General features: G+C 41.1%; 1 protein-coding gene across 1 annotated transcript; it reads right to left on the minus strand.

The window, feature by feature from the left end:
- Positions 1 to 153: 153 nt before the first annotated feature.
- Positions 154 to 11,346, minus strand: LOC139382885 (carbonic anhydrase 4-like). Its single transcript, XM_071127135.1, has 8 exons — positions 11,260 to 11,346; positions 5,016 to 5,060; positions 4,757 to 4,921; positions 2,048 to 2,193; positions 1,353 to 1,445; positions 1,172 to 1,238; positions 655 to 818; positions 154 to 466 (listed from the first exon to the last, which is right to left on the minus strand). The coding sequence occupies exons 1-8, from the start codon at positions 11,312 to 11,314 to the stop codon at positions 287 to 289; spliced, it is 915 nt and encodes a 304-aa protein (XP_070983236.1). The 5' UTR covers positions 11,315 to 11,346; the 3' UTR covers positions 154 to 286.
- Between the last annotated feature and the right edge of the window lie 2,293 nt (positions 11,347 to 13,639).

Here is a 13,639-nt window from a genome sequence, read left to right on the forward strand (position 1 = left end):
ATAGGTCAACCCAGCATGAAAGTAAAAAATACCAAACTGAAGGTTAAATAAAACCATGTTTGGGTAATTCCAACCACCCAACATGTTAAGTTATTCATGCAACCCCACTGGCTGGGTCAAAATAAATCAGCTTGTGTTCTGTCCAATATTTACCCAGTGCTGGGTAACCAAAGAACCCGATTTGGATTGTTTTTAAGCCAGCATTTTTTAGAGTGTTGCATTTGAGATTATGATAATATTGGGCTCTCTCTAATTCACTGATACACATATCCAAAGATGCTAGTATTTATTTGGGCAGTGGGAGTCCAATGGCTGATATCACAGAGGTGATGAGTAGCAAAGTGCTGACTAAGATAACTTGACTTCCAGAGCGATACACCGGGCGACCATTCAACGGCTGGACTGGGCGATAGGTTCCCACCATAGGCTTTCCATCAGCAAACTGAAGCCGAGAAAATGCATCAAGCTGTAGGACACAAAGATTTTTTTTAAACATGTTAGAAATACAGTAAAAAAAATACAACTCAATAAAGACATACAAATAACAACTTTATGGACTTTATTTTGCAATACATGTACTATAAATTCACTGACAACAGGTATAGGTATAATGTCAGGTATAAAAGTGACCTAGGTAAGGTGAGCATTATACACCTGTTGCCTGCTGAGAGGAATGGTATTTTTGAACACGGTCCAAACTACAGCTTCTTCACAGGGAGGTGTGGTGAGAGAGCCCTGGTAGCGGAAGTAGCTGGTCATATTACTCTGAGAGGGGATGAACATGTCCAGGGACACATCACTCAGGGTAGTGTTGGAGCCTAGAGGTGGACACAATAAAGACAATGGAATAAATACAGGGTAAAACTATCTTAAGTGGCCCCTATGGAACTACACAGTAATAATTTAAGGTGAAGTGTTGCCCAATACAGTTTATGTTGAGACCTGTAAATGGCCTACAAAATAGGCTACTGTTCATATTACTAGTGATTGCTAATAGCTTTATCGAAGACACTGTGGTTAAAAAACAAGGGTTTTATTACTTTGTATCTAAACTATCATCACACTATCACATAGGCCTATCCCTGTATGATCTGGAACATGCATCATTTAGTACCTGGATCCATGCTATAAAAGACACATAACAATGATTGTTGTCTATAAGCTGACTTACTGGGCATATTGATTGAGTTCAGAGCATTTATGATGGATTCGTATTTTTTGTTGGAGCTTCCTGATTGCTGAAAATATAAGAGATATTATCAGGATTATCAGAGAGTATCATTTATCAAAGGTCATATAAATCCCATTTTGTCATGTTGTAGAACATTTTATAAGATTAAGCAGAAAAATACCTCGTAAATGAATCCTAGAACTCCAACCCCTGCAAGGTCTTTCAGAGCTTCATCCAAAGAGTTGTACTCCTCTTTTATATTTACTATATGCAGCTGTTGACATCAAGAGATATCATTGACAAATATGTCAAAGATTGCAATAAATGTGAATTTGCAAAAGTGTACATTAATGTGATTTATGTATAATTACTGTACACATAATGTAGTTCACAAAAGTTAAATTAGAATGGCTGATCTGAATGCTCATTTAAATTCATCAAGTAAGTGGTACAAAATTCACTTGGTTTCCTATTCTACAGGCATAGTGTGAATTAACACAAACTTATCATCATCATCAGCATAGCGTCTTGCTTCTTCTTTTCTTTCCTATTAGCCATGTGTGGGATAATAATAACCTTAAGGCCGTCATTATAACTCCTTTCCCCCAGCATGGGGGGTTCGATGCCAGCTGCCTAGCATAGGGATATCTGTCATCAGCATCTGGCTCTGAGGAACATTCCTCCGAGACAAGGCCTACCCCAAACTATTCAAAATTCCATATTGCATTCTGTCTCTGTTTTCCATTCAGTTAAGCCTGTACTCGATTGAACTGTATCTAAAAGACCTAAAACTATGTGATAATCATAAATAAATATCAGGAGTTTTAAAATACATGGTGTATTATGGGAATGTTTCCTTTATTTTGGTCATCAAACCTCCATGGGATATCGTTCTCCATCGATGGTGTGTTCGGATCCAGGGCCTCCATCCTTGCCCAAGTGCAGGTGGAGCTGTATTGCCTTGTATGGCACAGCCAGATCTCCACCCTGTACTTTTGCTGTGGCAGGCAGGTCCACTTGAACTGCAGAGAGATGAAAGCTTTAGTCCATGTAAAATGAGATATGTAGAGTCCAAGGACATTTGCATGTACTGTACTATTGTAATGTTAAGCCAATGTTATGGAGCTTTGAGCTTAAATCAGATCTGTGAAATACCAAGGCATTGAGTGAATAGGCCTTGCTATTTGTGTTCAATTCAACTACAATACACCATGCTGATAATAGTGTATCATTTGCAGGGTGGTTCTGTACTGTAAATGTAAATGTAGCATCTATATCAGGGGCCCACGACCCCATTTTGAAATCTGAAAATTCTCCCCACCCTAACCATGTGAAAAGAATGATGTAAATAACAGTCAATGTTTACTTTTTATTTGGGGCTATGGCAGTCAATTGAAAAACATTGTAACAATATTTCTGATTGGCTTCTCAACTTACCATCACATACTTTTAACGTGAGGCTATGACAGTCAATTGTAAATTAGTCTGACATAATGTTGCTTATCTCACCACCACTAATGAGATGGGTGTGGCTTGATGCATGTCATGCTGGAGCTCCTCAAAGTCAGGAGGCATGGTTGACAGTACGCACCTCATCTCTGCTGTCACATCCAACCTGGATCGATATTTGGTTTTAATGCAGACGAGAGCAATGAATCCAGCTTCACAAATATGAGCTGGTAAAGAGTACCATGAGTTTTAATGCTCAGAGGGAGACGGCAGGGTGTTCCTTTGTAGTGACCCGTGATTGCGTTGTCTGCAGCATTCGGTCACATGACATCTTGATCAGCTGTTCAATTTCAGTTACCGACATGTCAACAGAGACAGGATCACACAGTCAAATGGATTGGGAAGTAGGTCACAAGGTGCTCTTCCAAGCGTTGGAGGTGAGCAGTCATCACTCGTGTGGGACACTTACTGATGCTGTTGTCTGTTAGAAACATGCACAGCTGAGGGAAGGGGGCATGGTTTGCTTTTGACTCTACAATAATAATAATTTCCTCTGAATCCACTGATTCGGTCACTCACTCATCTGTAGAATGTTTTTGTATTTCCCCTGCATGCTTGCGTAGTTCAGTTTCCCAAATATGTCTGTTACATAGGCAAGGAGACACATTTTCTTTTCATTAAACAGAAAGTCAACCAAGTCTGTTTTTTTACATCCATTGTGAATGACAACAGTTCCTATCTCAATACAAAAAAAATCTTTCCAACACTCCCTCTTGGTAACCACTAAGCCTGGTGTGAAATAAAACATTGTCCTGCTCTGATCCTACATGTCCACATTGTGTTGTGAACAGGCATATGTGCAATGGATGTGGTTTGATGTAGTTTACAGTCGAAGTTACCTGCTGCAGTATATCTCAGAGTTCTGTGCCCAACTTTTTTGCCGCCAGTTGCTCTCGGTGTATCATACAATGTGTCCATATGACAGAGGGAGACACATTCATAACTAGAGTGCAGAGGCCTGCCCGTCGTCCTGCCATAGATGGTGCCCCATCTGTGCAAAAGCCCACCATTCAATCCCAAGGAATCTGTTTTTCAAGAATATAGCCACATAGCACACTGAACATCCCCTGTGCCATTCCATGCTCGGGAGATATGTCCTTGTGAATAGCAGGATATGTATACCGAACAAAAGTCAATGCAGGGGCATCTCGGCCCTGACAGAGCATAAGCCAGGAAGTTTGAGTCATTCAGTCAGAGTTTCCTGATGATTGCTAGCAATAGCATAACTTCTTTGTTAAAGAGCATAATCTGACAAAGGTATTGATGTGAGTTCATGTGCTTCTGCCTCTCCACACAGTTGTTTTCACCATATCAATTGTGGCCGGGAATACCGAAGTCTCTGCAATAGTGTGTGGTTTCATATCGTAGCAGGCCTAGCCATTCACTGTGGGAATGATTCAAGCGCGACGGGGAGCTCTCTGGTTGAATTTTGTCTTTAACATTTGAATCATTCTCATTTAGATATTTAAGGTTAACCACATTACAATGCTTTTGAGATACAAAGATATTATAAAATATCTTGCGACCTGCGACCGCATGTTCATATTAGGCTACCGCCTTGTTTGGGAACCACTGATTTATATAGAAATTATTATTATTATTACAATTGTTTGTTTGTTTACCCCTTTTTCTCTACAATTGGTAGTTACAGTCTTGTCCCATCGCTGCAACTCCCATACAGACTTGGGAGATGTGAAGGTCGAGAGCCACGCGTCCTCCAAAACACAACCCTACCAAGCCGAAAGGCTTCTTGACACACTGCTCGATTAACCCGGAAGCCAGGCACACCAACATGTCAGTGGAAACACCGTCCAACTGGCAACCATGTTAGCGCGCATGCGCTCGGCCCGCCACAGAAGTCGCTAGAGCGCAATGGAACAAGGACATCCCGGTCGGCCAAAGCCTCCCCTAACCCCGGACGATGCTGGGCCAATTGTGCGTCGCCTCATGGGTCTCCCGGTTGCAGCCAGCTGCGACACAGCCCAGGATCGAACCCAGATCTGTAGTGATACCTCAAGCACTGCAGTGCCCTAGACCGCTGCGCCACTCGGGAGGCCGATTTACATAGAAACTCACCAGTGCGACCATTGTTTGTGATGAGACTGTGGAAGGCCTCTTGGTACCCAGCGAATGTGAATGGTGTAAGGCGTTCATCTGGTAGAGTTCTTCTTGTCACAATGTTAATGGGGGACTGGGCTTTTCCGCCACAAGCCCCAGCAACAGTTGTCCAACCATCAGGTCCTTCACATGAGCAACGAGACAGAACATTGGTTATGTTTAAGAACTTTGATCCCAATGGGTATTTTAGCATATGTACTGAATGTATAGGGTTTACCTATGCAGTTGCCACCACATGTAACCTGGGACTGGTAGCACCAATCTGGAGAAGGGATTTTTTGGACATTAACCATTTTTTCCCATTGAATGCAATGTATTGACAATATCATATATTGTGAAGTTTTCCTTTTTGAAAAAATGTGACAGGATGAACATTTATGAACATTTGAACATCTTGGCCATGTTCTGTTATAATCTCCACCCGGCACAGCCAGAAGAGGACTGGCCACCCCACATAGCCTGGTTCCTCTCTAGGTTTCTTCCTAGGTTTTGGCATTTCTAGTGAGTTTTTCCTAGCCACCGTGCTTCTACACCTGCATTGCTTGCTGTGTGGGGTTTTAGGCAGGGTTTCTGTACAGCATTTTGAGATATCAGCTGATGTACGAAGGGCTATATAAATAAATTTGATTTGATTTGATTTTATGACGTTTTCCTATGATATCATGTTGGGACATCATGAATTATCCAATGGCATAAATAAATGTTGCTTGAGTATTTCACTTCCTAAATAAAAAATAAATGACATAAGATGTGTTGTAAAGTCCAATGTTATGGTCACCTTAGTCAATCAGATAGGCAGCTGTAAAGGAACACAATTTTAGTGGCTTTTGACAGAGACCATTACTCCAAGGCAAACAACCACAGAGGCAGGCCAAAGTACAATTAAACGTTCTTGATTATAAATCCAGCTTTTACAACAATGACAATACACAGTATCACTACGGTCCGATTAGAAACGTATAAGCAAACTAACACAACAGTGTATTCACTCATGGAGCAGTGACCAATGCTTGTTTGTCCGGTTCTTTCCGAGCAGGGTTCATTCATTCAACTCTACCCGAACAGGGTTCATTAGTCGATGGCTGGTTTGGTCATCAATGGCAGATTTGGTTGTCGTTGCGGCTTGCTGGACTGTCTCTTGCTCTACGACAGGCCTGCTGGGTTGTAGCATCAGGCGTGTCAGCATGTTCTGGCCAATAATTGGAGTCACGCTTACATGCTGGAAATAAGCTCTTTACTTTAGTAGTGCTATTGATGTCGTTGTGATTTGTGTCTTTTACCCAAAGCAGGTGGATATCGGAGAGGAGCAGCAGCAACGAGGTGGACGTCCGTCAGTCGATGTTCCATATGTGTTATTTCATGGCTTTGATGTATTCACTATTTTTCTACAATGTAGAAAATAGTAAAACATAAAGAAAGCCCCTTGAATGAGAAGGTGTGTTCAAACTTTTGACTGGTACTGTATATTTTACTCTGTTTGAGAAGATTGCCACATCCCTAACATGGCCGCACGATATCTGGTCACTGCTCCTCCAAAGTGTTCTTGTGAGAAAATCTCAGAATCTGTATGCCGCTTTATCTCTTGATCAGAGTTCAGATTATGACACTGTTAAAGCTGCTATCCTTAGGGCTTATGAGTTGGTTCCAGAGGCATATAGACAACAGTTCTGTAAATTGTGAAAGACACAATTACAAAGTCATGTTGAATTCGCAAGGGAACAAGCATGTATTTTTGATCGGTGATGTGGTTCACAAGAGGTCAAAGACCTTGAGGATTTAAAGACACATACTCCTCGAACAGTTCAAGAATTGCCTTTACGAAAGGGTTGCTACCTGCATTTATGACCACAAGGATCTCACTTTTGAGAAAGCTGCAGTCCTTGCATATGAGTTTGGGTTGACACATAAAACTACCTTCACAAACAAAGCCGCCAGTAATTATCCCTACCCAAAAAGCAATCTAGAGGATTCACCTCCTACTGCGAGGTTTCAGTTTTTTCCCCAGTGCCAAAGATAAGGATCGTCAGAAAACTGATTCTTCGTATTCTCCAGTTTGTCATTACTGCCGTGAGAAAGGACACATTGCCTCTCAGTGTCCTAAGTTGAAACAGAAAAATTAGAGAAGAAAGCAGTTTCTTCTTGTGGGAGCACTCCAGACCATTAAGGCTCTGGTTGGGACTAGTGTATCTCCTAAACAAGGTTTTGGATCAGATGTGTATGAACCCTTTGTTTCAGACGGGTTAGTGTCTCTGATGAGTGATGATGCTGTTAAGCAGCCTGTGAAAATACTGCGAGACAGTGGGGCAGCTCAGTCCTTTATTTTTTAGGGTGTTTTGCCTTTGTCTGACACTTCTGCAACTTGTTTCTGGTTATTTTGTTGTAGGAGTGAGGCCTAGCCTTCTGGTGAAAAGGGTCTCGTTAATTTTGGGCAACAATTTGGCTGGCAGGAACGTTGTGTCAAATCCTGTCATTTGTAGGGAACCCAGAGTGGAGGAACCTGACGGGTTATCGGAAAAGTACCCTAGAGTGTTCCCAGCATATACCGTTACATGTGTTATGTCTAAGAAGAAAGCCGAAAGCCAATCTAGTATTGAGGAGGATGTCAGTAATTCCACCATGTTCGATCTGTCTAAGACGTTTATGTGTGGTCCTAATTTTGGTAAACCTCCTGAGTTGGCCTCTTCTTTGAAAACCCCAAAGGTGAGCAAATTTGTATCACCTCTGACAGAAGAGAGGGTCCCTACAATAGACACCGATGTCTAATAAATAGCTCATTGCTGAACAGAGTAAAGATGTTTTTCCTCGCCTCTCTTTTTATTAAGTTGATATGTCCAGAGGAGGAGTTTGATGAAGAGTTTGATGGGTTACTTTGACAGACATATTCTGATGAGGAAATGGCGTTCTTGCACAACTTCTGGGTAAGACGATTGGCCCAGTGTCTCAAAATTGTCAATCCAGTTACACTTTGACAAGAGATACTGAGGTTGGCTGATGATGGTAGTATGGCTGGTCAATAAGACCATATCTTGAGTAACCATGACCATGACCATATCTTGGGTAACTTCTTTTGGCCTGGTCTGAAACAGGATGTTCTGGCTTACTGTTTAATCCTGTAACGTTTGCCAGCGGACAGGTAAACCAAACCAAGCTGTACCGGTTGCACCTTTGCAGCCTATTCCTGATTTTGACTAACCTTTCAGCAGTGGACTATGTTGGTCCTTTGCCCAAAGCAAATAGTGGTAACCAGTTTCTCTTAACTATCATGTATGCTGCCACTTGTTTCCCTGAGACCATTCCAATGAGGAAAATCACGACTCCCAGTATGGTTAAGACTCTTGTGAAATAATTTAATGTTTGGACTTTCGTAGGTTGTGCAATCAGACCAAGGTTCAAATTTAATGTCAAAGGTCTTCCAGCAAGTGCTACAGCAGTTGGGTGTTACCCAATGCCCCTCTAGTGCCTACCACACAGAGTCTCAAGGTGCTCTTGAAAGATTTCATCAGACTTTGAAGTCTATGTGGAGAGTTTACTGCTGTGAGTTTGAGAAATACTGGGATGAAGGGGAAGCTCATGTGTTATTTGCAACTCAAGAGGTTGTTCAGGAATCTCTCGGTTTCAGTCCGAATGAGCTCGTGTTTATACATCATGTCAGAGGTCGTTTGAGCTTGGTAAGAGAGAGGTTGTTGCAGGACAAACACACAAGAAACTTTCTATACAGATTGCACCGCACCTGTCAGTTTTCCAGTGAGAATTTTGTTCCACAAACCAAAAGGAAAGTTTGGTATGATCAAAAGACCCAAAACCACACTTTCGGTGTGGGTGACCAAGTCCTGGTTTTGTTGCCCGTTCTGGGGTCACCATTACAAGTTTTCTTTTCAGGACATTACATCATCAAGGAAAACCTTGATATATTGTTGCACTTCTTTTTAGAATATCAGGGTTTAATTTCAGATGTGCCAACTCAGATAAATGTACTAGAGCATTACATTGACGTTGGGGACTCTGCCAATCAAACAACATGTCCATCGAGTGATTCCTGAAAAGATAGAAAAAATCTGCAGTGAAGTGGAGTTCATGCTTGAGCACGGCATTGCCCAACATGGCAACAGTCCATGGAGTTCACCCTATAAATTAGTAACTAAGGCAGATGGGCCTCTGTAGTTTTGTTCAGATTTTTTGCAAACTCAATGCAATTACTAAGTCAGACTCGTACCCTTTGCCCCGGGCCGACGATTGTGTGGGCCGTGTTGGCACTGCCAAGTACGTTAGTTAGTTCGACCTATTGAAGGGATATTGGCAGGACCCTCTAACTGAGCGTACCAAAGAGCTGTCTGCTTTTGTCACTGCTGATGGTTAATTTTCCTACCTTCATCTTCCATTTGGTTTGAGAAATGCCAGAGCCATGTTTCAAAGGCTCATGCACATAGTGCTACGTGGTCTGGAAAATGCAGAGGCGTATTTTGACGATGTGGTTGTATTTAATGTCACCTGGCCAGAACACCTTCAGAACATTGAGTCTGTTCGAATCAATTTTTCCCTGCCAACTTGACAGTGAACCTGTCAGAGTGAATTCGCCCAAGCATCAGAGAAGTATCTTGTGAAGGTGGTCGGGCAAGGGACGGTCCAACCGGTCTTGCAAAAGTGGAGGCCCTTAATAATAACCTTCCAGTGCACAGATTCTTGGGAATGGCAGGCTACTACCGGGCATTTTGCAAGAACTTGCCCAGCATGTTGCTCCAATTACAGTTTTGACGAATCCGAACGTCGTTTTCCGTTGGAGCCCAGACTGTCGGGAGACTTTTAAGAAGACAAAGACTCTTTTGGTCTCTGTATCAGTGCTAGCTGCTCTGGATTTCCATTGTCTATTTGCTTTGAACGCCAAATGCCAGCAATGTAGGAGCAGGTGTGGTGCTTCCACAGAAAGAGTACAACAATATCGAGCACCCTGTGGGGTAATTTTCAAAGAAATGGGCCTCATATCAGAAAAACTACTTGACTATCGAGAAGGAGACACTCGCTTTGGCACTGGCTCTTCAGCACATCGAGGTTTATGTATTGGTCTCTACCCCTCTTGTGGTCTATACCAATCATAACCCTCTTATTTTCCTGCGAAAGACACGCTCCACGAATCCCCGACTCCTTTGCAAGAGTCTCATATTTCAGGAGTTTCCCCTTGAAATCAGACATGTCCGTGATAAGGACAACTTGGTTGCTGATTGTATTTCAAGGGTGGGCAGTCAATAAGTTTAGTGCTTTGTGTTTAGCCAGTGTGTAGCTCTGGCACGCATTTTGTTTTGGCTGCACGTTTTGGCGTACTGGAGACGAGTTTTGTTTTGGTTGGGCTCATCACAAGGGGATGAGAGTTACAGAAAGTTACAAACATCAAAATGTACCTGTTTTTCAAAATGTCAGATTTTTAGGCAGCTATATAAAAATAAATAAGTGAAAAAAGTTATAGAAAATGTTATAAAAAAGAAGAGATCTGTTTTGTCATGTATGAGAGACCGCCAGTTATCACCATGTTTTTATTGGAGAAAGTGATACATTTAAGTTTATTTTATAAAATGGATGTTGTTTTCTGTTGGTAAAAATATGGGATATATTTGCTGTCTTACCTGGAAAGGTGTTATAGGCTTTGGGGTCTTGCACAATGTAGTTTTTGATTTCCAGGTTGGTTCTGTTTAGGTGTGGGCTTGCTCTGATTGGCCATTGGTCAGGATGTGTTGCACCTGTCACCTCGTTGGTCAGTTGTTAGTTTCACCTGTGCTGGTTTGATCCACTTGGGCGTGTTGGAGTGTAGAGTGTTGGACTAGTAGCCGGAAGGTTGCAAGTTCAAACCCCCGAGCTGATGTTCTGCCCCTGAACTGTTCCTAGGCTGTCATTGAAAATAAGAATTTGTTCTTAACTGACTTGCCTAGTTAAATAAAGGTCAAATTTAAAAAACATTTATTTTTAGCTCAATACTATAAATTGGTGTGTTGTTTTTTTTTGGGGGGGGGGGGGATTTAGTGGGAACTTATGGTGGGTTTCTTTTAGGACCCAGACTATTGTTGCTAGTGAATTTTTAGTGGACACCCCCATGAGTGTCTTTGAGAACCCCTCCTAAAACCCCACCTGTTTCGTTCTGGTTGCCGTGGCTTATTTGTTAGTTCCCTATTTCTGTTGAGCTAAGATATTTTATGTTTTTCGTATTTATTCATGCATTTCCATGGTATTTATTGTGAAGCTGCAAAGTACCAAGCGTTTGGTTTATAGGATATTTAACTAGTTATTTTCCACTCAAGCATAGCTTTGCTGTAGTTTAATTTATTTTAGTAAGGAATAACTTAAGGTTTAGCTAACTACATTTTCACTGAAGCTTCCCAAACATTGTATACCCAATGCCAATTACACAAATACATCAAGTTTCAACCCCTTTTAGGTACTAAGATTGAATAAATCAAACAATTAAAAAAACTCACCTGCCCCTTGAATCTTCACAATGATGGTGAAGAAAAAGGAAATAAGTAAATGCATTGTGATTTATGTTTGCTTATGTCAAATTCAATCAGTTATTTTCTAAATGATGCCACACGCAGAGCATCTGGTAAATAACTGTTAGGTGGCAAGGTTCTCTAGAAAAGGCAACCCCTCCCACTAGGTTGTATCCATACCTGTTAATATTAAATATTAGTGAGATCTCCTTGTAGGCTATTTCCTCAGCACTACTCTTAACAGAGAGTTGGCATATCATATGATGATTTGAGATTTGGTGTACTCTCGCATGATGAGTAAATAGTAACTATTTCAACTGTGATGAATACAACTAGCTATGATATTTCACCGATTTACTAAAGGATTGATTCATCACCAGACCAAGCTACTCTTTAGAAGTAACATGTCATATGTAGCCTACGGGCCAAAAAATTAATTATTGACTTTCACCTGCATTCTGTCACAAGGTTTGCATCACAGGACGTTTTACTGCCCTTAGGCCTATTATAACTAACTACAGTCTAATGACTGTAGTTAATGAAACCCGTTCTATGCCATTTGTGAAGTATTCTTTGCAAACTGCTTAATTACTTTTATGATGTGCTCCACATTCCTCACAATAGAATATGATCTTGTAGAAAACATTCTGTGTCAAATGAAGCACATTTGTCAATTACTCTCAAATGGCTTCACCATGGTGTTTTAACCTATGGAACATTGTGCATGAAGTCCTCTTACCTCTTGATTTTAGAAACTGTCAACAGTGTCAGAGCTTCTGGGCACAGGGATGGATGTGTGCATGAACAAAGCTGGCCTGGCCCATCCTCAGTCACTGCAGAATGGCAAAACCGATGGCTGGAGGACGTGATTGATGTAGGCGTCACTGTCCATGTTTATATATGGAAGCCCATTCCCGCCACCCAATACATTTTTCAAATGTTGATACTATCTAAAAATGTTGAGATAAAAACAGAGAAGAAGTCGAGACTTTGGGATTATAAGGTTCTATCTGCGCAATACATAGTTCTGAGATATTCAGCATTTACGTTTTCACATCCCAGATTTTCACATCTCAATTCTTCTTTCATAACCCATTAAGGTCCTCACCATAAAGGTAACTAAAGTGTGATTATCAAAATCCTAAGACATTTGTAAATCTGTTTTCTTAGGGGGTTGCAATCGCAGATTGAACCTTATGCCTCTGAAATGTCAATCTATTTAAATAAGGTTCTATCTGCCACAAAATAGAAAAGTTAAGCCATTTAAATATTAAATATAGAGAATACTCTTCCTTCTTTCTAATCACATCATCAAATATATGAATTCATTTTCATTACACATTTGTTAAACTGATAGTTCCCTAAAATGACTCTACTGTATATCCTATGGATAACTAGCAACATTGCTAAAGCTTAGCTCTGGATGACTAAGCTAATATGTTTTTCTGTTCTCTGACACTCAAAGTCAGTAAACTACTTGCTACTTATCAATGAAATGTGGTAAGTTTGTATTTTTAGTGAAATACCCCTTCCATGCAAGTTTTCGTGTGGATATAGAACAAGACAAAAACAGCAATGCCTCTGCTAAGGGCCATAAACATAATCTAAGGCACTTGTTTTTATTTGTTTATACCATAAAAAAGTTTACGTTATGGCCATTCTTCTGAAAAAGTGGTGAAAAAAATGTAAGTAATTTAAAAAGAGTACCAGAACCTATGATATGAATAGTCAAGGACTTGGGACTATAAGGTTATATCTGCCAAAGTATAGTTTTGAGAATTTTTCCCAGATCTCAGAACTATTTTGTGATGTCTTCAATCAATCAATCAATAAAATATTTATATAGCCATTTTTATAAAGTGCTATACAGAAACCCAGCCTAAAACCCCAAACAGCAAGCAATGCAGATGTTGAAGCATGGTGGCTAGGAAAAACTCCCTAGAAAGGCAGGAACCTAAGAAAAAACCTAGAGAGGAACCAGGCTCTGAAGGGTTGGCAGTCCTCTTCTGGCTGTGCCGGGTTGAGATTATAACAGTACATGGCCAAGATGTTCAAACGTTCCTAGATGACCAGCAGGGTCAAAAGATAATAATAATCACAGTGGTTGTAGAAGGTGCAACAGGTCAGCACCTCAGGAGTAACTGTCAGTTAACTTTTCATAGCTGAGCATAAAGAGACAGCAGGTGTGGTAGAGCAAGAAAGAGTCAAAACAGCGGGTCCAAGACAAGGTAGCACATCCAGTGAACAGGTCAGGGTTACATAGCCGCAGGCAGAACGGTTGAAACTGGAGCAGCAGCAAGACCAGGTGGACTGGGGACAGCAAGGAGTCATCGGGCCAGGTAGTCCTGAGGCAAGGTCCTAGGGCTCA

The sequence above is a fragment of the Oncorhynchus clarkii genome, chromosome 24 (genome assembly GCF_045791955.1).
Source record: "Oncorhynchus clarkii lewisi isolate Uvic-CL-2024 chromosome 24, UVic_Ocla_1.0, whole genome shotgun sequence".
In the NCBI taxonomy this organism is placed as follows: Eukaryota; Metazoa; Chordata; class Actinopteri; order Salmoniformes; family Salmonidae; genus Oncorhynchus; species Oncorhynchus clarkii.